Source organism: Nematostella vectensis, chromosome 9 (genome assembly GCF_932526225.1).
Source record: "Nematostella vectensis chromosome 9, jaNemVect1.1, whole genome shotgun sequence".
Classification (NCBI taxonomy): Eukaryota; Metazoa; Cnidaria; class Anthozoa; order Actiniaria; family Edwardsiidae; genus Nematostella; species Nematostella vectensis.
Genome location: NC_064042.1, coordinates 13,212,924 through 13,239,140, shown reverse-complemented (window position 1 = coordinate 13,239,140; position 26,217 = coordinate 13,212,924). Strand labels below are relative to the sequence as shown.

Below are 26,217 nucleotides of genomic sequence, written 5' to 3'. Positions count from 1 at the left end.
CACGCTTGTCAAGGTTTGTCACTTGGAGGCGAAACCGTTCAAGCGTGACGGGTGATCCCAAGGGCGTTTGCCAAAAAGACAACGAGTGCTGGCAAGCGTTTCCTTCTTCCCCCTCCCCCTTCCTCTTCTTTTTTTTTTTTTTTTTTTTTTTTGCGCTCGCCCCATTTTTCGCTCGGCCATATTCCTCGCTCGATCTCTATTCCTGCTGAAACTCCACAGAAACGCTTGCTACGCAGGCTAGGATGCAACAGACTAAGAAAGCCCCCCCCCCCTCCCCCACCCCCTTTTCAGTCTGCTTGTACTTTCTAGAAAGCCTTCTCTGAGAGAATCGAAGTATCAAATATTTGGGGTCGATTTGATATAAATGTTTACAAATGCGAATATCTCGTTCGATCTGGCCTGAGATGGCACGCTGAGGACGGCCTTCCGAATAAAAATTTCCAAATAAGAATTTTAAAAACACTCAAAACACTCTCACACAAAATTATTTTTATTTTATTTTCATTGTTTTTATTTATTCTTTTTTTTTTTATTGTCCGTGATCCGTCCTCCCGGAGGAAGGAAAATTTTTGTTTATTGGTGAATTTTGATTAAAATACATTCAAAAAGTGGCACAGCGCGGTAGCATAATTTTCTTTGCCCTTCCTTTATTGTTATTTTTTAATTATCATTCACAGCATGCCTAAAGAAAGAACGAGATAAGAAAAGAAATAGGAAAAGAGATGATATGTAATTAAGTTCTAGTCTAGAAGAAAAGAGATTATACAGCCGTTTGACAAAAGGTTTTCATCAACCGGCTTTGCGACTACGCGACAAGCCCGCATGTAAGCATTGGTAAAAACCACTGAAGCGCCTAGCTGCATATATTAGCCACCGCTACACCGTCTAAGTCTGAAATTATGCGTGGCTAATATATGCAGCTAAGCGCTTCAGTGGTTTTTACCCATGCTTACATGCGGGCTTGTCGCGTAAGCCGCAAAGCCGGTTGACGACAACCTTTTGTCAAACCACTGTATGTAATGAACTTCTAGTCTATCGCCAGGTGGATTTAGTATTTTGTTTTGATAACACTTTCTCGATATTTCCCTTTTGTTTACCATCCGTTTTGATCTTTGCTTCGCTGAAGAGAATTATCTCAAAATTATCCTAAACGTGTCGGAACAGTACAATAGACAAATAGAAGGCCAAGTTGTTTACGAACTATCATTAAAAATAATATTGTTAAAAGAGAAAAAAGTGGATAGGGAAAAGAGGAGAAATATCGACACGCAAGGCCCTCATATTTTTCACTTCTCTGTCCGTGTAAATGTAACTTTATACCATATATGGCTGTTGTGTACACTCGAAAATAATAAAGAGAGCCCCATACGGTGTGCTCCAATGTAAAAATAGACAAACTCTAAGTAAAGTATTGTACAGTGTTGCCAGGGTTTCACTAACTTTTTTGTTAATATGAAGAGATTGCGAAGTTGTGTTTATGAGTTCCAAACATCTGACATCTCGACGGAGGAGAAGCCGTAGTGAAAAGTTGCTGCGCCTAAGATAAACAGTTACAAATTTCCACCTTTCGTTTATTCACTCGAATACTGAGTGAGCAGAAATCATGAAAATGCTTTTAAAGGTAAGAAAACGCACAACCTGTCGCAACCTAAGATACCAAAAACTTCCTGAAAGAAAATATTGTTTAGGTCTAGCTTATTCATAGGAGTCCCTGTTTTTAGGGGAAAAAAACTTTTTTGAATACAATTTTTGAATGCATAATACATACTGTTTCCTAAATAAGGACATCAAATGAAATACTTGTTATATCAGTGAGTTTCCTCGATGCAGGCTTTTCACTAGCAAAGGAAACGGTGTCGTCAGACTGCTTACGTGCGTAAGAAAACCAGACAAAAGTGGAGAAGAATGAAGAGGAACCGTTCTGTTCTTTCCTTTTTCCTTTGCCTTTCCTCTTATTCCTTACCCGCTTGAATCGTCTTCGCGTCAATTCCTTCTCCCTATTCGCTCAGGACACTACTTAAAACAATTCGTTTCTGGTCGCGGTTTCTCCTTCGAGAGCATGCGGGCGGTTTTTATTTGTTTAATTTCTTTTTTATATTTTCTTCTACCCTCAAAATTAGGCTTTGAAGCTATATTATAGAGACTGTCCGGTATGGAAACCCGAGTTCATCATCATGCCAATTCTCCCCCTTCTCTTTTGTAGAAATAACGTGTAATATGTTGCGACACTTTTGCGCGGAGAAAAATGACTACTGCAATCAAATGCACCATTGCGACACTTTTTCGTTAAGTGAAATGGTTTTCGAGCAAACTTTCGATGTATGGCGTGATTAAATGTTTTGCCATTTTCTTGCTATCGTAGAACGCAATACTCAAAACAAGCGTGATATTAGAGGTTTTAAAGAGAAATACGACGATATCTTTTTATGTGGGCTAATACTAAACCATGAAAATGGGCCTTTAAGCTTTTCCTTTTACGACCAAACGCAATGCCTGTAGTACCTATGACCCTTCACTAGGTTCGATTCCTAAAACCATTCTGAGCCAATCAGAGTCTCGCTTTGTGCACTTCCCTGGCTATCCTCTGGACGAAAACCAGACAGTGTCGCGACAGAAAGCCAGGCAACTGCACTAGGCGAGAGATGGCAAGAATCGATTGGCTTAGAATAATATGACTGGCGGAACAGAAAATCCCAAAAGAACAAAAACAAATCGATTTTTTGAAAATGCGGCGTCGCAATACAACGGATTCGAGAGTAAGTTGAGTTTGTTGGTTCTCGCCTTTACTCCGATTGGTTTCTCAGTTCGGTTTTCGTCCCCTCACAAAACCCAATAGTTTCGTGTCTCATCCGCGACATAACAACATAACATCAACACGACAAAGAAAAAGCATGTTTTTATTAGTATGTTTTTTTTTTCGCTTATGTCGTTAATGTCGAGTAAAAAGCATCAGGGCTGTTTAAATATGTGTTTCCATTCAGAAAAAAAAACTCTGGATTTGCGTGGATTCTCGTGTCATTTAATGTACTGCAATCATTTTACAGACCCATTTTCAAATCTGCTATTGACGACAAATGGGTTATCGTAGAGTACGATAAAATTTTCTAGCATTTCCTGGTTCAAGAGGAAATTTCTTTGAAATAAAAAATAACCCCCGAGATCATTCTGCTTTTTATAACGAAGTTGAGTTAAATCAAATATTGTAATAAGTTGTTTAATTGATAATACTAAAATGATTATAATACCACCAAAATCTTAATCAAAATTCTAACAATCTCATTCTTATATCTTTTTATTGCCCTTCAAACACCTGAAGAGTTTTTGTAGAGAAATAGTCATGACGCATTTTAATAATTCCGAAAAATAAACAAAGTTTTATTGCAACAAAATATTTACGAGGTTTTTTTAATTCCATTTGCAGGAGATTTTTGCCTTCATGATGATCTTATTGGGGACAAAAATTCTGACGATAAACGGAGGTCAGTACTTATTCGTCAGCAAAAACAAAAAGCCACAATTCTTCAATCTTGAAAAAAGAGTTTTCATACGAAAATAATCTCATATATATGTATTATCAAGCGATTATTGTCTGGATGGCGCGACAAGGGAAGATAATATATTGAGCAGAAAAGGTGCTGGATCTGTCTTATGCACGAAGCCAGGATTTGCTGAGGTCATAGATATTACCAAAATCACCTAAAATTTGGTAATTTCTCGTAGTAAGAAAAGACCGCTTTTTGGCAGCTGACCTCGCGCCCTTTGCCCATCCTCATGTGTCCTTCTATCTAATGACTTCTCGAGGCTTTTTGAACTAAATATAAAGGCTTTTACTATCCCTTTAGAGGTTAATTTTCACCTCCCCCCCTTTCTCCCAAGCCCCCTCTTCCCATAACCTAAAGTCACTATTGCTTTCAGTTGCATAACTCAAGCTCCTTGAGCATATTTGCGGCTTACATTGCTTTGCCGTTTTTTTTTGTTTTTTTGTTTTGGAAGGAAACATAGCTCTCCGTCAGCCCACTGCTTCATTGAATATACGGGAAGGCACAGCGCTTCCAGGACTTGCTAATGACGGAGACAAAGACTCTAAATTAAAATCTCCAGACAACAGTTTCCGGTGTTTTGCAAGTGTGTCTGATCCTACTCATGGGGGGTGGTGGCGAGTTGACCTTGGGCGGACATATGTGGTCGACGAGGTTTTTCTTATATCGAGGACGGATTGCTGCCCGAATAGACTGGCGGGACTTGAGATCAGAGTGGGTGAGTGTGACTTGTATAGAAAATCTCTCTTGGGCTTGAAATTATGTCACGACAAGAGTAAAAGAAAACAATGAAATATTAAAAAGCCAGATGCTGCACATTGTTTTTGAGATTCACCCTTGACCTCGAAATCATTATAGTAAACTCTATAGTAAATAAGACTCCGGACTGTGAACTTAGTACCCAGTTGTGTAAAGGATAAATCCCGTAAATGTGATAGACGCGGCTTGCGTCGTCCAGGAAAACACTGTTACGAAAGCTAGTACGTGACCTTATATTCTTCCAGTGCCATTACCCTACCACAACCCCCTCCCCCGGTGGGGAACTCTCGAGAGGGAGCCGGTTCTACAAAGAGTTAATTCGGAAATTTCGGTTTTCGGGGTTTTGGAATTCCTGTGGCGAGCTAAAAAGCCACAGGACTCCCAAAACCCCGAAAACGATCATTACCCCGAAAACACACAGGAGAGCCGGCTCGCTACTCTCTAGTTTTTGCTCGCCACAGGATTCCCAAATCCCCGAAAACGATGATTACCCCGAAAACACACAGGAGAGCCGGCTCGCTACTCTCTAGTTTTTGCTCGCCACAGGATTCCCAAAACCCCGAAAACGATGATTACCCCGAAAACACACAGGAGAGCCGGCTCGCTACTCTCTAGTTTTTGCTCGCCACAGGATTCCGAAAACCCCGAAAACGATGATTACCCCGAAAACACACAGGAGAGTCGGCTCGCAGGCTAGGGGTGTTGAAGGATTTTTCCGATTTTGCTCTCTATCTCTCCGACGATCACCCCCGTCTGTTTAATCATAGTCGGGCACTAGCCCTCTCATCCGTCTGTCAAAAATCCCCAGCCATTGTACCAAGTAAATATGACTTGTACACTAACCTTCAAAATAAAGAAATGAATTAATGAAACAATTGATTGAGCAATAAATTAATGAATCAACAGATAAATTAATGAATGGTTCAATTAAATAGGAGACAGCTTGGTGAATAACGGAATAGAGAACCCTATGTGTGGACGTAATATCACCACGGGACCGATCGACAAGCCCATCTACTGCGTGCCGGGTCTGCGAGGTCGCTATGTCGTACTCTACATCCCCGGGGCGAACAACAGACTTGAGATATGCGAAGTCATGGTAAACCGGAACCCGACAGGTAAGAAAGCTCCCAGAGAGGGAGGGTTGGGGAATCCGGGGACTGCGAGGTCGCTATGTCGTACTATTCATCCCTGGGGCGAACAGCACTCTTGAACCCGGGCGGTAAGAAAGATCACTAGGGAGGGAAGGGTGGGGAAGAGCTATGAGAGGTCTTGTTGATTCGTCCCTTCCTCTCCTATCATCGGGAACTTAACAGCAACGCCCTACTTGTCATTTTCTTATTATTGCTAGGAAAATTGGGCGGGGGACACGTGCCCCCTGTGCCCCATCCCCTGCTACAACCCCGTAATGCTTCTCTATCGTGCTCCCCCCCGTAGGGCTGCTGCAGCTCTGCTAAAATATCTATGAATATAAAAACAGAGAATCAAATACTTTCCTTTTCGCGATTCTAGTGAATCATGCATTGAACCAATCTACGAGCCAGTCTTCGACAATTTTTAATGCTTATGATAAGCGAGCAGTTGACGGCAACCTTGACGGAAGATTTCAACAATACAGCTGTACTCATACCCAGGATAAAGCCAATCCGTGGTGGAGAGTGGACCTGGGCACTAGACAAGCGGTCTCTGAAGTGTTTCTTGTGAACCGAGTGGAAAACCCAGAGAGACTAAACAATGTAGAGGTCAGAGTTGGTGAGTAATAATACCCCATATAGACTAAAAAACGTAGAGGTCAGAGTTGGTAAGTAGTAATACCCCATATAGACTAAACAACGTAGAGGTCAGAGATGGTGAGTAGTAATACCCCATATAGACTAAACAACGTAGAGGACAGAGATGGTGAGTATTAATACCGCATATAGACTAAACAACGTAGAGGACAGAGATGGTGAGTAGTAATACCCCATATAGACTAAACAACGTAGAGGACAGAGATGGTGAGTATTAATACCTCATATAGACTAAAAAACGTAGAGGTCAGAGTTGGTAAGTAGTAATACCACATATACACTAAACAACGTAGAGGTCAGAGATGGTGAGTAGTAATATCCCATATAGACTAAACAACGTAGAGGTCAGAGTTGGTGAATAGTAGTAATACCCCATATAGACTACACAACGTAGAGGTCAGAGATGGTGAGTAGTAATGTCCCATATAGACTAAACAACGTAGAGGACAGAGATGGTGAGTAGTAATACCCCATATAGACTACACAACGTAGAGGTCAGAGATGGTGAGTAGTAATACCCCATATAGATTACACAACGTAGAGGTCAGAGATGGTGAGTAGTAATGTCCCATATAGACTAAACAACGTAGAGGACAGAGATGGTGAGTATTAATACCCCATATAGACTAAACAACGTAGAGGACAGAGATGGTGAGTATTAATACCCCATATAGACTAAACAACGTAGAGGACAGAGATGGTGAGTAGTAATGTCCCATATAGACTAAACAACGTAGAGGACAGAGATGGTGAGTATTAATACCCCATATAGACTAAACAACGTAGAGGTCAGAGGTGGTGAGTAGTAATACCCCATATAGACTACACAACGTAGAGGTTAGAGATGGTGAGTAGTAATGTCCCATATAGACTAAACAACGTAGAGGACAGAGATGGTGAGTAGTAATACCCCATATAGACTAAACAACGTAGAGGACAGAGATGGTGAGTATTAATACCCCATATAGACTAAACAACGTAGAGGACAGAGATGGTGAGTAGTAATACCCCATATAGACTACACAACGTAGAGGTCAGAGATGGTGAGTAGTAATACCCCATATAGACTACACAACGTAGAGGTCAGAGATGGTGAGTAGTAATGTCCCATATAGACTAAACAACGTAGAGGACAGAGATGGTGAGTATTAATACCCCATATAGACTAAACAACGTAGAGGACAGAGATGGTGAGTAGTAATGTCCCATATAGACTAAACAACGTAGAGGACAGAGATGGTGAGTATTAATACCCCATATAGACTAAACAACGTAGAGGTCAGAGATGGTGAGTAGTAATGTCCCATATAGACTAAACAACGTAGAGGACAGAGATGGTGAGTATTAATACCCCATATAGACTAAACAACGTAGAGGTCAGAGATGGTGAGTAGTAATACCCCATATAGACTACACAACGTAGAGGTTAGAGATGGTGAGTAGTAATGTCCCATATAGACTAAACAACGTAGAAGACAGAGATGGTGAGTAGTAATGCCCCATATAGACTAAACAACGTAGAGGACAGAGATGGTGAGTATTAATACCCCATATAGACTAAACAACGTAGAGGACAGAGATGGTGAGTAGTAATACCCCATATAGACTAAACAACGTAGAGGACAGAGATGGTGAGTATTAATACCCCATATAATTAAAGTTTGTCATGTTTATGGTCCAATATAGATTTTTGAAAAGTGTAAATTTAAGTGCCATGGAAGAGTGCAGGTAGTGAATTGATTTAATTGCTCATTATAAATGCCACTTTCGCCCTCGCTCTTTATGACTTTATCATCTATACAAACATCCTCTCTTACTCTTCATCAACCCTACAATCGAACACCTTTGATACTATCTAACTTACGAAACTATCCGATCCTGACACAGCTCTGGTTCTAATTCCTCTCCTCTGCCCACTCTTGCCAAGTACGAACAGCCCACACCGTGTTCGTTTTCGTGTTCTCCGGGATCCTCTCGTCCTTTCTCTTCTCAACTTCTTCACTTAGAATCGTTCTCGTAATAATATACCTATTTCAAAAAACTTTGTCAGTGCGAAACGGCAAATGGCGATTGGCAAATGGCAGTTCTAGGACCGAAAGGAACCATGGGTCTCATTAAATCTCTACTAAATGCTGAAAAATATAAATAAATCAAACAATTATCCATTAAAGATCATCAATGTATGTCTCTGACATTGCTAGACTTTATTTAACACCTTTAATTTTACGAATGATTAGTACCCAGAAGCACCGTTCGGGCTTAGAACAGCCATTTACTATTTGCCATTCGCCATTTGCAGTGACAACCTTTTTTGAAATAGGTGTATATAGATTTAGGCACTGCCTAAAAACGGAGCCAGCGTGACTTTTTTTCAGCATTAACTTGTGTAGAACCCCCCTTCCCTGTACTTTTATTATGCATCATGTTCCACCACCCACAAAAACGGCACCATATGTAAAACATATAAAGATTGCATGTTCCATAAATACTGCAATTACTATTAAAATGTGTCCCCCCAATCCTCCTGGGGAATACCTAGAACAAATGTTTTTTTTGTTCTAGGTAAAAAAGTATTTATTGTCATTACTAAGGATATTATTAACTATACTTTACTTAGACAATAGACAACTGATACAGCAAAATTAGCAAAATAAATTTATGCTTTGATTAACAGGGAAGGCTTTCAGGTGTGAAGGGAGGTCATAATTATTTTAAAATGAGGATCAATTAAAGTTCCTCACAAAAAACTGGGTGCTTTTTTATTCTCTTCAAAATTAAAAACAATAAACAAATACATATCAAATTCCTATACATTAATAAGTATATCAGCAAATCACACTATCATAGTGGATTTGAGGTAAAAGTACTCATTCCCTGCCTGTACTGTCCCAATTCCTTTTACTTCTTTAAATTACTTTACTTAACTTGCAAAGATAGGGCTTTATCATTTAGTCTTTCTCTTGTGTAAGTTTTAAAGTAAGCAATTCAAATATTGGAAAAATATCTTTATTAACCTTCTCTCTTGTATTCCAACATATTTGAAAAAATTCTGAGTACATTATTTTATTATACAGTTAAGAACCACATATAAGAACCTAGTATGAACCTGTTAACCTAAAATTATCAAATTAGAATCCTTTTTACAAGCATCTTTTTAGCCTATAATTTGAAATAGGTTGAATTAGGAAAATTGATTTCTAAATAGTTTTAAATAATATGATCTTAAGGGATCATATAGGAGACATGTTTTTGTTTTTTTATGATTAACTTACTACCTCAGTGAGTCATTGTAATAGCAAGAGACTATTTATGAACCTAAATAGCCTAAATGTCACTAACCACACATTATACAAAAACCTGTCAGGCTAACTTGGAAAAAAATAGGTTTTCTACTTTTATAACTCTGGTTCATTTTTTTAGAACAATTTTTCCATTAAAATATTATCTTACTTTTTGTTACTTTATATTTGTTTATTTTTTTGGTGACCTACATTAAATACCAATGCCTTATATGCCTGCACTGGGTCATGCCTCTTTACCAGCAGCTTGTGTCTCAGCTTGATTTCAGAATCTCGCTGAGATTAACCTAAAGAAGTTTGGAGAAAAGCATTTAAGAAAAAAACCTGGTAATTTCCTTACAATACAAATGTTATACCACAAAAACCTAATTCATAAAACCTAAAACTAAAAATAGGATACACATATTATACCACAAAAAACTAATTCATAAAACTAAAAATAGTCCCAACTAAAACTCTCTAAAATGATACCCATTACAGAAAACTAACATATGAACTTTGCTGTCTCATAAAGCTCTATGATCTGATGAGCCAGAAGTTGAAAGAGCTTTTATAGGAGAAGCTGCAGAGGGAAAAAAACCATTGCTTTTGAGCAAATTTTTCCTCTGTCTTGGCTTTCTATGAAACCTGAATTTTACTTTTGGATCACATTATATTGTGACATGAGAAAAAAAAGTTTTTTAAGGTTTGTAAGAAAACATTGAGGTACCCATGGTTAGGTGGTATAAAAAAAGGCATATTTTTAGGTAATAACAGATCCTCAAGGTCCACATATAAAAGTGCACCTTTTTTTTTAATCAAAACAGAATTCCAGAATAGTTGATTTAAATTTCAAGTGTTTATCAAACATATGTTGTTTTTCAACAATTACTAATACTTAGGGTTTTAGGAGACCAGCTCTCAATTTCTTTAGGTTTTAGGAAACCAGTTGGGGGGGACTGGGGGATTTCAGTGGAACAATTGGGGGGCGTGAATCGCCCCTCCGGGCCTCCCAGCCCCGTCTTAGGCCTGGGAGGGGCCCATCGCCACTCCGACCCCCCCCCCCCCCAGCCCCCCCGTTCCAGCAGGCTGGGGACTTTCGGTGACACGTTTCGCGTAGATTAATAATTAATCTACGTCGGGGCCACTTCGCGTAGATGGATACTTAGCAGAAGTAAGTCTATGCAAAACACACTCCGCGTAGATGGGTAATTAGCGATGGTTAGTCTATGTCGGGGACGCCAGTGCCTGGCCTGAGGGCCGTGAAAACGAGGAACGTGGATTGGGCCGCCAACCTACGGAGCGCGGTACAACCGTTTTTCGGCCGTAAATTCAAAGCCGCTGGCGTGGCGTTTAAACCTGAGTTTTACTCGAACACCTCGCTCCCGAACTCCTCGCGAATTTCTCGCAGCCTCTTTTTCATCTTTTCGCGTGTCTCCAGGGAGGGCCCTTTCCTGCTTTTTTTCTCACGCGGTGCGAGGCCGTCTCGAGCTCTGATAGCGGCCGGTTGTTACTGAAAGTTTACAGCCAAGCATTTTAGACCTAATTTCGTGTTGGAGTCGAGCCGCCATTTCGGATAATTGAGCTTGGTACTTCATGGCATACGTTTTTAAGAACTTTCTGACTCGCACTCTAATAAATAAAGCTGTTATGAAGTATCATGGCTATATTTTTCCAATAATGCAGTTCGAACCCCCAAGGACTTTCAATTAGACATCCGTCTGTCCTGTGGTATACCGAGCGTTCGAAGGATGAAGTGCGGAAAAGATTACTGCGGGTGGCTAAGGATCGACCACGCAAACACGTGCGGCCAGAGGTGCATGGACACCTACTGCAAGGTGCACCTCCAAAGGCTCCTTAAGGGCAGCCCCCTCCCCGTGCCGTGCAGGATCTGCGGCATAGGGACTCAGTCGGAGACGCGGTTGTGCCGCCCCTGCGGAGCGAATCGTGAAGGGCAGAGGATGCGCGGCATCGAGAGGCGCGCTCGGGGATGGTTCGCACTCGTCCTGTCTGACATCGCAGCCCGCGGTGCGGGCGATTAGAGACCGGGTGGCGCAAGGCATACGCTCGTCCTGTCTGACATCGCGGCCCGCGATACGGGCGATTAGAGACTGGGTGGCACAGGCACACCCAAACACTCGTCCCGCCGGCTGTGACAAGGGCGATTAGAGACTGGGTGGCACAAGGTGCACCCAAACACTCGTCCCGCCGGTTGTGATTCGGGCAGTTAGAGACTGGGTGGCACAAGGTGTGCCCAAACATGGACGCTTACATAGAGGAGGTTCTCAATAGCATGCGTGACAAAGAGGCGCCCGCCGTACTGGTAGGGCTGGTCCAGAACATCCTGGACGAGGACATCCCCGACGATGTCAAACGCAAGCTGCTTAAGCCGCTCATGGCGGCGAGCTCGCGGCCAGAGGAAGTCTGGCGCGAGTTCGACCCATTGTTTCTGGAACGGCGGCAAGAGGGCCCAGAGGGCTTAGACCCCGAGGAGTACTATTCTATCTTCGTCGGCGGCGCCCATCTTCGGTTCCCAAGCGTGGATGCCACTCTTCGGGGCCAAGACATAAGCGCCGGTGTTTACCAGGAGATACGAGATCTTGGTGGAGCAGGTGTCATTGCCCTAAAGCCGGTTATGCGGGGGCCTGATATTAATGACGACGGCTCGGTGTGGTGGGTCTCGCACGAGCGAGAGTCTCTGAGGGCAAACGCAGTGCTGCCGCTGGTGCTCGAGATGGTAGACCCCGACCGGCGTTACGGACTCTTCACGGTCGTTGGTAAGGCCCCCGCAGAGCCATTGGCGCCGATCACGGAGGAGGAAGGACGCTCGGAGCACAAGATTTGTGGGTCGTTAGTCAAAAGAGGGGACCAAATCGCAGTCGGCGCCCTGGAAGGCATCGATGCGGGCATTTGGGAGAAACGGCGAGAGTACCTTGTCTACGTGAGATACGAGCTTCGCCCTTTACCTGAGCAAAATGGGGAGCCTGGGCCAATGTTTGAGCAAGAGGGGAGTGACGCCTTCGCTAACTGTGTTGTGAGCTATGTTGCCGACTTCTTGAGGAATCGCGGCACCTCGCGCTCCCTTGGTCTAACCAAGACACGAGGCAAGATCCTCGAGCGATATGACAAGAAGCTGGCCACTACGGGATGCACCAAAGAAGACCTCTTTGAGATGGAAAGCTCGAGATAAAGCTGGTAGCCGTGGACGCCCTGGGAAACGTTATGTGGGACTCGGGGAAGTGCCCCACACAAATCCGCATCCCTTGCCACAATAACCACGCCTGGGCGGAGCTTCCGACTGAACCACCTGCGATCGCGAGCGTCCACGGCCTAGACTTCGAGGCTGAGGGGGAGCTTCGTTCGATATGTCAGGAGAAGGCAGCGCTTCGCGCTACCAGTGCCGCCGCAAAAACGCGCGAGGCAAAAGTGCGAGAGGTGCTTATTCTCTTTATAAACAGGGCGATCCCCAGAAGCACGAGGACCTGGCTGTGTGGGCGCGTTATAGTCACGCACGAAGGCAAACTGTACCGATCGGGACAAGACGGATGGGCCATCGACAGGGCGTTTACAGACGAGACTGGACCTCAATGGCTCCCTGATGACCACCCAGCCTACCAAGAGTACACCGAAGCTACGCACTCGATGGGCGGTGCAATAGGGTATCGCTTCAAGAAGTGGACCCAAAGAGAGAACATCAGGCCAACGCCTCTTAAATACAGGGACGTCTGGCGAGCTGCGCAGGTTGAGTCCAAAGTGTGGAATAGCAAGGAAAACTTAGGGGCGCAGCCTCATGCGCACGTCGACATGCGTACGGCGTACCTAGGATGCGAGGACAGTGTCTTCGGTATTGATTTGGTACGGAAATACGGCTTCCCTACGAACGTGTATCGTATCGCGGATGTTGTGGGACGGCCATTGAGCGAGGTTCTTCAACTAACCGGGGCCATTCAGCTGACCGAGTGGGAGTTCTCTGAGGCCTGCCACCCCTACACTTCCGGGAGGGTGGGGCAGTACTTGGAGCAAAACGAGGGCTGGGTCACCACGCCGGAGCTCAAGGACCTGTTAGACTCGGGTGACCTTGTCATGGCCACGGCGAGGGAGGTGTTGTATAGAGTCGGAAAAAAGGACTCCATCAAGTTCCCCCACTCCATCGCGTGCCGCCCCGGCGGCGAAGACTCGCAGTACCCTGAGGGTCGAGATCTCGCTGTCCGTTACGTAGGCAAGTGCGCTCGCCATGGCGACGAGTCCTCGATCGTAGTCCGCGACCGTGAAGAAGCCGCGTATCTGACAAACCTCCTTGCGGGCACCGACCACTTACTTAACTTCGAGCATGCCGACGGGGCTCATCTGATCCAATACAAAGACGGTGTCCGGCGCTCACAAATGGTACCATATCAGGGCCTTCATCTTGGCGTACACAAACATAGCGTTGCGACGCATGTTAAGGCGGATCCCTCGCGAAGACGTCCTCCGAGTGTGCACAGATGCCATATACGCAAAGGCGGTGCCCAGTGGTGTAAAGCTCGTGGAGCGAAATCCGAGGTATGGAGAGTGGCGCCACAAGAAGCCTGTGTACAAGTGGCAACCCGAAGCGGCTTTGGGTCCGAAGAAGTCGGGGAGCTTGGCTAGGGAGCCAAGCACTGCGCCGAGCCTGCCGTGCGATCTAGTGGCCGCAACCTCTGCAAAGATGTATCTAGCCGGCCATGGAGGATCGGGGAAGACCGAGTGGGCGGTGAGCATGTCCCTCGGCCGCAACGTTGTGGTGCTCACCCCCGAGAACGACCTCGCCCACGACCATCGCAACAACCCGCGCATCCTCTGCATACCAGAGGAGAAGCCGATAGAGGAGTGGAGACCTTCCGAGCTGGGGCACAAACTCGACCGTCTCGCAGAAGTAATCATCATTGACGAGTGCTGTAAGGTACAGACTAAAGTGCTACGCGCCATCCTAGGGTATCTCGCCACGCGGCCGTGTCAGGTAGTGTGTTGTGGCGACTATGGGCAGGTCGCGCCCTGGGGAGATAAAGAGGGGCCTCACGATATGCTCAAGGAGTGGGCACAAGGGAACATCCGCTGGTTCGAGTCCGACTACCGCTGCCTGTGTGAAGACTGCGGAAAGCCGTACATACGACTGCGGCTCTGCCGCGCCCTCCTCCAGGCTGCACGACATAAAGGGCCGAATTTGGTGAAGGTCGACGCGTACAAAGGCACGGTAGTCGAGGTTCCTCTCGACGCGGTCCTTAACGGGCTTCCCCTCGAGTGGAAATACGCGGGCTGGGGTACAGTCCACCGGATGCAGGGCAAGACTATCCAGACTCCAAGACGTTTGTTTATCATAGACCACAGCTTAGAGGGCTGGATCACGAATGCTGTATACACCGGCATCTCCCGCGTGCGGCGCGCCGACCAGATAGTCCGCGTGATCCCCCCCGATAACACCCCCGGTGCCTTGGTTCCCACAGGACTGCAGGCTACGCCCAGTAAAGAGCTCATTATAGCGCGAATCAAGCGATACGCTATAGACGACAGGCAAAAGGGTTGCACAAAGTACACGGGACCACACAACGTTCTGACGGTAGACCACGTACTCGGCATGATTGCTGACGGGAAAAAGGGGTACACCAAGAGTCATCCCCAATGCTTAAGTATCGACCGGCTGGACGACAGTCAGGGTCACTACAAGTGGAATGTCAGACTCACGTGCCTCAGCTGCAATAGAAGGCACAAGCGCTGATCACGCTAGCGTGGCGCTAGCGTCACGCTAGCGTCACGCTAGCGTCACGCTACGCAACTGCGAACGCGTGAAGCCGTGCTTAGAGTACGCCGTGTAATACAACACTGGCTGTCCGGGCTCCATGACCCTCTTTAGTATTGGGTATGCCTTGCTTGTCCACCACGGGTCCGTCGCTCGCCGTCGGCCCTTGTCCTGAACGTCTTCCTCGTTTACGGCGATGTACACCTCCGTTCCGACCTCTAAGGGGACCTCTAGGGAGGGGCTTTTCGGCTTTGAGAGGCACGCGCCTCAGCTTTATAGCGTCTTTAGGCGCAAAGCCAGTCATGCGAGTCTTCGTTGCGTTCATGTCCGAGATGACGATTGGCAAAGCAGTAACCCACTCGCGGTTCGTCTCGCCGGATGCAAGCTCCTTCGAGTACTGCGCACGAAATAGGCGCTGTGCCAGCCAGCGATGGAAAGACTCGGCGAAGGCTTGGCTCCTGTGGTGCCCTGGCTCGGCCCGTCGGACCTCCACCCCGTGGTCTGGAGCTTTGTGGTAGCACCCTTGAACTCCGTGCCGTCATCAACCATGAGGAATTTAGGCCATGTGAGAGGTCCCTCTGCATAGATGTCAGCGAGTTCGCGGGAGACGACGGCCGCGCTCTTAGTCCTCAGTGGGCGGGCGGCTTTATATCGTGAAACAACGTCAACGACAGTCAGGGCATACTTGCACCCGCGGTCGGTTGGCAAGAATAGCAGGTCCGACTGGTGGATACGGTTTGGTATCTGCTCCGAGAAGTAGGCGTAGGTAGTCGGAGGAGGGGATGTCTGTGTGTAGCCCCCGACGGGCTGCGAGCTTACCCACCTGCGCACTCGATCTATGGAGGCTGAGCCCTTGGGAAGTTTGGCATGCAGAGCGGTCACTCCCTGGAAGCCACCTCTGGCGTAGTATATGGGACGAAGGAACGCATCGAGTTCTTCGTCGGACATGCGCTTCGCCGCCATTACGTGTCGGCAATAATGTATCGCGATACATCTCCAACAGGCGGTTGCCGCCTGCTCGGGCAGTGCCGCGCGAAGCTCTCGGTCTTTCTGAAGCTGGTCTGCAATCATCTTATACGCATGCGCGTATGCGCAGCATGGAAAAAGGCCGCCTAGATGCAGCGCCGGAACGGCAGCTACATCACAGCAAGCGGCTGGCTGCGTAGCCGATGGCGAGAGCGCCGGCGCCAAAGTACGCCAACTCGGCGTTTTTCTGCGTTTTGCTGGGGATGTAATAGTCGGACAGCTCAGGAGCCCGCATCGATTCCAGGGATTGTTTTGGCCGGGTCTGGTTGTAGAGTTTGAGCGCGTAGTCAGTGTCGGTGAAGTTTTGCTTTGCGAGGGACCCTCTCTCGCGACTTTGAGCTTGCCAATCGAGGATTTTTTGTCGCCGCTGTTGGTAGCGTCCATAGTCTTGTTGGTATTTCTCTAGGGCCTTGTCGTGCCTCTCCTTCTCAGCTAAGGCAGGGCTCTCATCGTTCGACAGAAACTTTGCGAAGTAGTTGCCACCAACGAATGCAGTCGCGTTTAGGACGGCGCCGCCAACCAAAATCGCGATAGAGGCCATCGAGTAGTGTGTTTACGTTTCACGTGCGCACGCTTCCCGTGCTGTGTGTACGCACGTGAAACGTACACGAGTCTAATACATTTGGTAGTGTGCCACAGTACACTACTACATGGGCAGGATCTTCTGGTCCTCCAGGTAACCCTTCAAAGCGACAGCACCTGCAACGGCGGCAGTCATTTTTGCGTAGTTCATGGCGTTCGCGGAGGGGTCTTTGGTGAAGTCCTCGCGCAAGACCTTGCGCCCCCCTCAAGAAGACTCTCAAAGTATTCGTCACTCATCGTGCGCCCCCCTGCCGTGGCTAAGGTGCAACACGTGGATCAATGCGTTATGCCCTAGGGCGGTGGTTTACTGCGCTTACCGTTCAACTAGGGCGATGGTATAAGGGTGACGCAAGTAAAACTCTAACTTTGAGAACTTTTTCGTCTTGAGGGCCTTCATGTACTCTTTCATCTTCTCTTCTGAGAGCTCCGCGCCGTAGTCATGCAGGATAGCTTTCATGTCCGCCTTGCTCGGGGTATAGAAGACCACCAAGGCCGCGATGTTCTCACGGAACGGCTTCGTGATGCTGGTGAGCTGCTGCGTGATCACCCACACGCTAATACCACGTGGCGCGCGCTGAACGCCAAGTTGACGAGCTGGTCAGAGCGCCTCTTTACGTCTTTCGAGGCCGCACAGTCGTCGAGTATGATTAGCGTATTAGTGCCTTCGAAGAGAGCGGAGACAAACCTCAGCAGTATGTCGATCTGACCCGCCTCAGGTGCGATGACAAACAGACGATTGTCGCCCTCGCCGAAGCCGTCGTATGTTTTGTTGTAGACAAAGGTAGGGCACATGAGTACGATGGAGTCAAACTTGCCCCGGAAAGGGCCGCGCAGCCGGTCCACTACGAATTGGGTCTTCCCGCATGACGTCGGGCCTACGATGAGAGCGTTAAATGGGATGTTTTTCGGGTCCATACCGCGCTGCCGCAACGCTTCGCGCAGAAACACGTTTCGGTGTCTGTGCTCAGTATTGTATGGACTCTAGCTGTCCGTTCATAAGGTTCATTTGGGCGTCGGCCACCACAAACACGTGACAGTTCACGGTACCCGTGCCGCTTGCCGTGCGTTTTATCTCGAGGTGCACACCGTCGCGGGTGTTGACCAATCGGAGACCACCCCCATGGATAGCACTGTCGTCCGTCGTTCGAAGGTCGATCCACAGAGCAAACTTGTTATCGCCATAGAACGACTCGGGGCCGATTGCCGGGGCGGCAGGCGCTCCGCTGTGCCCCCCCCCCCCCCCCGGGGAGGGGCGGACGAACCGCCTTTTTGCCTCCCTCCAGAAATCCGTGGGGCGCAGCCCCTGGCTAAAGACATTGTTTGGCACGCCGTCGATTGTAACGCGAACGCTCTTGATGTCGGGGTACACGAACTTCTCAGAGTCGCGAGCCCCTGCCGTGTATGGCTCCACAAAGAGGAGCAACAGACCACTCATAGACCTTCGCGGCAGGTTGACACTCTCGTTGATTATGCTGTCCGTCCCTTTGCTAACCACGAAGGTCTTGTGAAGGTTCACTTGCTCGTAGAAGAACGTTGTGCCGTTTTGGTAGGCGGCGGCTGAAGACCGGGCGAGGTTGTCGTCCCTCAGGCTTTCGTATTCCAAATCTAGATTTTTGATGCCATAAGATAATTTGGTAGAATCGCTTCCGACTACTACCTGGTCAACCGTTGCGAGCGTGATCTCGAAGAGCAGCGCTTCGTAGAGCGCACTTGGGTACAGTACGCCGTGGTCCGTCAGCAGAGAATGGTCTAGCGGGACGGTGTACTTCGCCCCGTGGGCGGCGTCTAGAGCGGTCTCCTTGGCGTTACTAGTCGCTTTATCGCCAGCCTTTGAGCGAAGCTTGCGCATGTTTTCTGACTGTATGCCCTGCTCCAGGCGGTCCTCTCTCTCGACCTTGGACAGGTAAAGCTCCTCATACGTCTTGAAGACGTCGTAGCGGTTGGTGTCCTGGAGCGTTTCTCCTGCAAACGTGATTTTCAGGCGGCTCACGAGATTTCAGCCGACGTTGTTCACGACGGTATTATTTGCATGGCCTGAGATGGAGAGATAGAATCCGACCCTCAAGGAGCCAGGCACGAACGTGACGCCTTCCGATAGCTTTGGGACCGCCACATATAGCGCCTCGCCTGGGGAGGCCGTCGACGGGTTGAGAGTGACCCGGTGAACAGTCCTCTCGGCTTTCAACCCCAGAGGAGTTCTGGGTGTTCGCTGGGGGTCAAGTTTATCGCTGACTGACATTACGTATTACGTATATTACGTATCGTATGCATATGTATACATAAAGTACGAAGCCGCGTGGCTATGGTGCGGACTGTTAGACATGTCTAACAGCATAGCACGAGTTATACGCACGCGTCATGGGGGATGTCGGCGTCGACATTGACGATACCTTGCCGGGTGCGTCCGCCGATCGCGGAGCGGGGGACGACGAGACGACGCCCCTTATCCCGTTTGACCCCGACGATGGGGAGTCGATCCCAATGACGAGCACGTCATCGCGTATGCATGCTGCGCATAGCACGGCTACGCGAAGCGCAGCGCAAACGACCGCTGAAATCTCGTTCATCACAGAGGGTGCAGCGACAAGACTTGGTCTCCAGTCCCTCAGGGAGGAATACCCAGACCTTAACAAGAATCTGATACGGTTCCAGTCAGACCGGAGGGGAAAGACGCTAATACAGGTTCGCAACCTCGACAAAGGAGGTTGGACTAAGCCAAGACAGCTGTTCAGTGAGGACGGGGGCGTTCGACAGGACGTTGCAAGGCTGAAAGGCTTCAAGCTGGCGATGGGGTCCGTGGCAGAGATAGACGCGGTCATCCAGGAGAACACAGAACGAGTCCTAGAGCTGCAAGAGGTGGTAGCAACAGACAGGGAGACCATCGACGACCCCAACACGTCAGAGAGTCGCCGCCAAGAGGCCCGTGAGCGCAACGAGGAGAGGCTATCCGAGATTGACGAACTAGAACGCGAAAACCGAGTGCTCGAGAACCAAAAGCCGCTAAGAGAGCGCAACAAAGCCATCTTCAAAAAGCACGGCTTTACCGTCACTGCTATCGGGTTGGCCGTAGCGACGAAGATCGCGGCCATTGTGAGATCGTTTGGCAGGTCGCTCTCCTCCGTGGCCAGAGGGGTCGGTATCGGGCTTAAGGCCATCGGGAAAAAGCTAGGCGAGCTCCTCCCTGGGCTAGTAGGCAGCGTCGCGAACTTCGTGTTTAAGGCTGCATGGGAAGCGGTGAAGTTCCTTGGCGAAAATGCGTGGCTGCTCATTCTAGCCGTAGCCGCGTTCTTGGTTCGTCGAATGCTAAGCGATCATCGGAACAAGTAATACGCCGCGGCCACCGCGAGTGCCGACAACCCCGCCTTGAGGGCGGTGTGGTCACCTTTTTCGCCCGGTCCGGGTGCGCTTGCCGTTCCGGCGGCAGTCATTCTATGCGCAGCATGCATACGTGGAGAGGGGGCAGGCGCCGCGCCCTCTGCGTGCACTTTCGCAACGGCGGAAGCCTTGCTTCGCCGCCGGGACGGCACGCGGTCGATCCCCGGATCAGTCGCGTGTTGCACCCTAGGATGCCCACCGGCCATGTTGTGAGCACCGACTGGCTTTGTCTCGGTGTTGATCGCGTTTGCGCCGAGCGTCATGGTATCTGTGGCTTTCTGCAGCTTATTGTTGTAGCCCACGACGCTCTGCGTGTTTATCACCAGATCGCTCGGCATCAGCCACACTCCTGGTGCGACCGCAAGACTCAGTCTCACCTTGGCCTCCTGCACGGCTAACTGGTACCTTTGCACGCTTTGAGCGATGTCGTTTTCTATGATCGCGTCTTCAAGCAGCTTCGTGAACTCCGCCTGCGCCTCCATGGCCGGCCCACCGGCCCCCGCGATAGAGGAAAGGACGTTTACCTGCGCGCCAAGCACTGTGTAGACGAACGCCTCGACCGAGCGATCGAGTCTTCCTAGCCCTGCTTTTGTCAGCCCCTCACCTTTGGGAGGCGCAAACCAGCTATATTGCACGCCCCCATGGTTGCGTATGTAACCCACCTGCTTCCCACTATTTAACGTCCCATCTTCGTCGCTAAACAGATTGAGGTGGCTCGGGTACTCGTCCGCCGCCGTGTCGTAGCCACGGATCACGTGCACGTTGCGATACCCCTCCCCCGGGTAGAACACAAACACATCGCCTAGCCCGTGGTTCCGCCCGCCTTTCCATCGGAAGTCCGGCCTACGCGGCAAACCGAACTCTATACATAGACGCTCGAAAGCGGCCTTCTTGTAGGGGTTACCTTTTTGCGTGAACGGGCCGTCGCCAGGCAGGGGGGCGCCGAGCTCGTAGAGTATCCTCCGGGTGGTAAAGTAGACGTGAAACCTTAGAAATCCCCTGATAACAGAGGGGAGCGTGGCGAAAGCGGGGTCGACTAGGGACACCCCACATCCGGCGGTTGCGCACCAGACCACAAAGTTGAGTTGCTGTGGCCAGTACCCATAGGAAGGCTCCGATAGCCACCGGCGAGACTCCTTGGCGGACTTGTGCGTGACTACCGTCTCTTTGAATATGTCTCGTACCCTAGTCGTGAATGATTTGTCCTCACGTCCACGTGTATCTCTAGCTGCGTGAGTAGTGGGGGTGGTGTCTGAGGCCGTGCTCTCCACGGGGGTCGCGGGCACGGCGTAGAGCAACTTTTGCGCGAGGGTCAGAGACCTAGGGAAACCGGGTTTTGCGCGTTTGACTTGTTCGGCTATAGAGGCTTCCGCCGCAACTGCCACCTTCTTCGTCTCCTCCTCCTCCCGTCGGGGGGTCGCCTCCTCGTTCAGCATCCGCCAGCCTTCCCAATCCATGCTCAGCCCTATTAAACACGAAGGCGGGCTATGTTCAACACAATGGTGGTCCTACATGCTGCGTTCACCGAAGGCGAACTGACGCTCTTCTTCGAGCAGCCGATAAGGCGCCCACGCTTCGTCGCGCTCCGGCTCGCTGTTTAACAGCTGGTATAATCTCGAGCGGGAGCATCAGATAACGACCATAGCCTCCCTCCCGCCCATCGCTACTCTGCCAGCCGGGCACCACACGGCCGAGTCCATCGTGGAAACGATCAACCGCGCTGAAAGCAAGATTCTGACCGCGAAGCTGGATCCCCTCACCGGGAAGATCGCGCTCATGTCCAAAGGCGTTGCGTTCCTGAACGCCGAGCTTTGCGCACTATTTGGCCTAGAGGCTAAAGACGATCAGTTGGGGGGGCGGGGCCTCGCACTGCCCTTGGGGGGCCCCCACTTAAGGTGACTTTGCCGAAAATAGAGGCCCTCTACATCTTCTGCGATATCGTAGGCCGCACGCAATGCCTCGCCTTAGACGAGCCTTCTCGCTTGGCAAGCGTTCTCGCTTGCCTGGAAACGCGCGCGAGGCTGCACGAGAAAGTCGTCTATGGGCCCGACATCACAAGTTTGTGTCGCAGCATCTTCCTCTGAGTTTGTCTCGAGTATCCAAATATGGATCAGGGATGACCGCGGTAGACGGGTGGACTTTAAGGGCAAGCCTGTTCGCCTCGTATTAGAGCTAACCTAGGTCCGACATAACAAGCATGGCAAACAGCGACGTTAGCAGCGGTGCCATATACCCCTCGCTTCCCAGCGTCTGCCCCCCGATTTGCCCGCAAAAGCACACGACGCCTACCGCTCCGGCAAGCATCGGCGGCGACGTGCAAAGCTTCCGACTCCAGAAAATATGTGACACTCAGGCGGTTCTAGACAACGAGATAACGCATCATCGACAGGTGCGGAAGAAGTATAAGCGCGTCTTTGCCGTTACCCATGCTGTGTCTGTGGCATCCGGCATCGCTGCAGGGGCGCTTTCCAGCGCCGGGGTGGGGGTTTCTTTGAGTGGGATGGGGGTTCTGATCGGCGGTCCGCTGGCAGGGGTCGCTGTTTTGGTCGGTGTCGTGGGCGTAGGCGCGGGGGTAGTCTATAGGGTTCTTACGAGCAAGGTGGCTAAACACGAAGACACGATGGTTTTAGCGGAGAGTAAGAAAAACTCGATCAGCGAGCTGGTCTCTAAGGCTCTGCAGGACGGGCATATCTCAGACGAAGAGTTTCGGCTAATACTTCAGGAACAAGAGAGATACTACGCGCTCAAGGCCGCTATCAGAGCTCGACACGGCCCCGCACCGCGTGAGAAAAAAAGCAGGAAAGGGCCCTCCCTGGAGACACGCAAAAAGATGAAAAAGAGGCTGTGAGAAATTCGCGAGGAGTTCGGGAGCGAGGTGTTCGAGTAAAACTCAGGTTTAAACGCCACGCCAGCGGCTTTGAATTTACGGCCGAAAAACGGTTATTCCGCGCTCCGTAGGTTGGCGGCCCAATCCACGTTCCTCGTTTTCACGGCCCTCAGGTCCTAGCACAATGCGCTGGCGTCCCCGACATAGATTAATGATTGCTAATTACCCATCTACGCGGAGTGTATTTTGCGTAGATTTACCCATCTACGCGGAGTGGTCCCGACGTAGATTAATAACCGGCAATTATTAATCTACGCGAAACGTGTCACTGAAAGTCCCCGGCCTGGAATGGGGGGGGGGGGGGGGGGGGGGTAGGAGGGGGGACTTACGCCTCCCAAGATTAAGACGGGGCTGGGAGGCCCGGAGGGGCGATCCGCACCTCCCACTCGTTTCACTGAAAGCCCCCAGCCCCCCCCCCCCCCCTGTTCTCTATTTCTTTCGCCAAAGAAAGCTGGAGTTTACCCAAGTAATTCATTTAAGCCTTGCTCATCTTTGAGAATTTGACCAATCATTCATTGAAACGAATTGAAAATAACTTTTGGTTTTATTTCTAGTATATCATAGCTGTCAACCCAACTTGGACAGAAATCTTGTGAAATCGGATGAAATACAGCAAATATTAGAAAAAAAAAACAGAGCCAATGCGGATGAATACAGAGAATGTATGAACACTCTCACATAAATTAGGTTTATGATGAGGTCCAAAATCTTGTGACAGAGTTGACAGCTCTGGTAACTTCAATTCAATTCATTCATGAATAGGAGTTATAATTTTCCTATGATAGATGGTGAATGGCAGATTTAGAGATCTAATTTGGTGAATACAGTCTAAAATATTTATTCCCTGGGGGAAGTCTTAACGTATAAATTTAATTCAACAATAAAAAAGGTGTTCAAAGTTTGAAAAGAGAACAACTCCGAAATATCGTTCCGCTAAGTACTTTAATGCAATACGCTAACTTACCTACGTCTGCCAGTGCAAGAACAAATACATAGGAGCACTTGTCGGGGAAGGTGTCTATAAAATTAGCTTGTTTTTTCTTTCTTTATCTTGTGGCTTACTCTGACATTTCAGCTGACCTTGACTCGAGCACAAGACTTGACTCTTCAAAACTTTCAACCATGCTTTTACACAGGCTTCTGCACATAATTAGACAAGTTCATATCCGTGGTTAGCATTCCCACGAATGATTGTTTTCAAGCACTTCTTTTTCGACAATTCTTGGCTTTTCTGCAGTCAGTTTTCGTGTGTTTTTGAGAGGGGCAGAAATACGCATCCGCCATATTGTTTTGCGCGCTCTGGAGGCCTGTGCCGGGGCAGATCGCGGCTGGCAGCTTGTGACAATGACGTGATTGACCACAAAAACTGAGTCGCATAGTTATAGACCATGGGCCGATTCCTGAAAAGCCGATTTGCGCTAACCCAGGGTTAAATTAACCCTAACCCACGATTAAATTTTTACCCCCAGATTAGTTCCGTTCCCGAAACGCTGGTTAGCGCTAACTCTGGGTCAGTTTGGAGGTAAAATCTAACCCTGCCCGCGAGGTGGGTTAACTCGCTAACCCACTGCTTAGTTGGCGTAACACAGGCCTCCCAAACTTTGTAGTAGAACTAAAGCTTCATAAAATAAAGTTGTCGACAAAAAAGACGTTACACAAAACAATGTAGGGATCAAATATCCTAACATTTCGCTTTATTATGTGACCTTCGTTGCGATGCCGACTTGAAAATTGTGCTGGGACAGACAGAAAGTTACATGAAATTTATACTTGAAATGAATCTGTCTCGCTAGTGTCACGCACAATGAAATGGAGGTAATTACAGGCGATGTAGAGGTGTTTTGGGGCTTTTCTGCGAAAATAAAATCACCAAAGGTAAATTTAAGTTGCTTTCTGTTGATATACTGGGTACCCGGTGTGAATTATACTCCTCAAACCAGTTTTTCACTCGTTTAATCCAGGGTTAGTAATTCGGGGGATTACTTGGCTTTCGGGAACGGTGAGTTATCCGTCGGTTAGCTAACCTACGATTAGCGAATTTTAACCCGGGATTAGGCGCTGATCTAGGGTTAAGTTAATCGGCCTTTCAGGAACCGGCCCCAGTTATATACCTATGGGGCTTCGCCGCGCTCGCTCCGCTATCATAGCTTGTTGTTCCAAGGATCGTTCCGACAAGATCGAAATCCGGAAAAAACTAATCTGCTTTCGTATTCTCTGCCAGTTCGGACTTGTCTTTGTCGCTCTCCGTCTCAGAAAAAATCGAGCGATATGCAAACTAAAGGACGCAACAAATCTCATTCAAACGCTCCTTTTGTAAAGGAAATCACTTGCTTATTGCATGATTGCTATTTCCTACAAATAAAGAACAGCTATCGACTACCCCCTATTATAGATAATTGTATATAACATTGTGAAATGTCATAAACTGGCCGCGAAGGGAATACTCTTCTTTGTATTTGGTACAATTAAGATACCAAGGCCTTTGTTTTCAAGGATGAAATAGTTTTCGTGACTATTTAGCACATACCAATGTGGTTGATTGTTACAGTAATCGTCGTAGAAATTGCAGAAGAAATAACTTTTCGATATATATGCTAATTTCAAAGATTAAGATTCTGAGACACATTTTTGCGTGAAAAACTTTGTCAATCTGTAATAAGTCAGTTGATTACCTCGAGACTTCGGTAAAAAGCGTATAGTAATTAACTCTTACTGAAAGCAAAATTTGTATGTGTTACACTGGAAATTCAACAATAAGTTTAGCCAAATTTTAATGTGCAATTTTGGAAAATTATTCCACCATCAAAGTTAGGCTGTGGTGTGTCTATCTGAGGCGTCTACTCACTCGTTCCGCTTGTCCATTGTCGTCGACATTACAGTTCTTGAAAAGAGATATTTGGCGTAATAAAAATAAGTGACTCTTCTTCGCTGTCAGTGTTGAGATTCATTCTCGCAGCGTGAACTCCGAGCTACGAAAATTTTGCAATTCCACTCCACCCTTGGGAATGAGTCCGTGCATGGAGCAGCCCCGCTCTGTCGAGATGTTTATTTTTGATTGTGAACAGTATTGATCTAATGAGCTTTTTAAATTTGTGCAATCAACCACCAACTCTCCTGGGTTTTCTTGCAGGTCAATAATAACCTGAACCTGGATATTTGGGGGGGGGGGGGGGGGGGGCACAAAACAATTCGTTTTTTTTCTTATCTCTAGTGAAGAAAACCTAGA

General features: G+C 48.2%; 1 protein-coding gene and 1 long non-coding RNA gene across 2 annotated transcripts in view; one reads left to right on the top strand and one right to left on the bottom strand.

The window, feature by feature from the left end:
- The first annotated feature begins 1,419 nt into the window (after positions 1-1,419).
- The window catches only part of LOC5506446, a 30,848-nt gene continuing 6,050 nt past the window's right edge, over positions 1,420-26,217 (top strand). The window contains exons 1-5 of the mRNA XM_048732856.1: positions 1,420-1,621; positions 3,422-3,479; positions 3,994-4,257; positions 5,234-5,416; positions 5,811-6,050. Of these exons, the coding sequence (XP_048588813.1) occupies positions 1,604-1,621; positions 3,422-3,479; positions 3,994-4,257; positions 5,234-5,416; positions 5,811-6,050 (763 nt within the window). The 5' untranslated portion in view covers positions 1,420-1,603. The remainder of the gene's footprint in view (positions 1,622-3,421; positions 3,480-3,993; positions 4,258-5,233; positions 5,417-5,810; positions 6,051-26,217) is intronic.
- Positions 7,812-25,977, bottom strand: LOC125572384. The gene is made up of 2 exons (XR_007313804.1): positions 25,837-25,977; positions 7,812-8,116 (listed from the first exon to the last, which is right to left on the bottom strand). It is a non-coding gene; the product is annotated as an uncharacterized LOC125572384 (long non-coding RNA).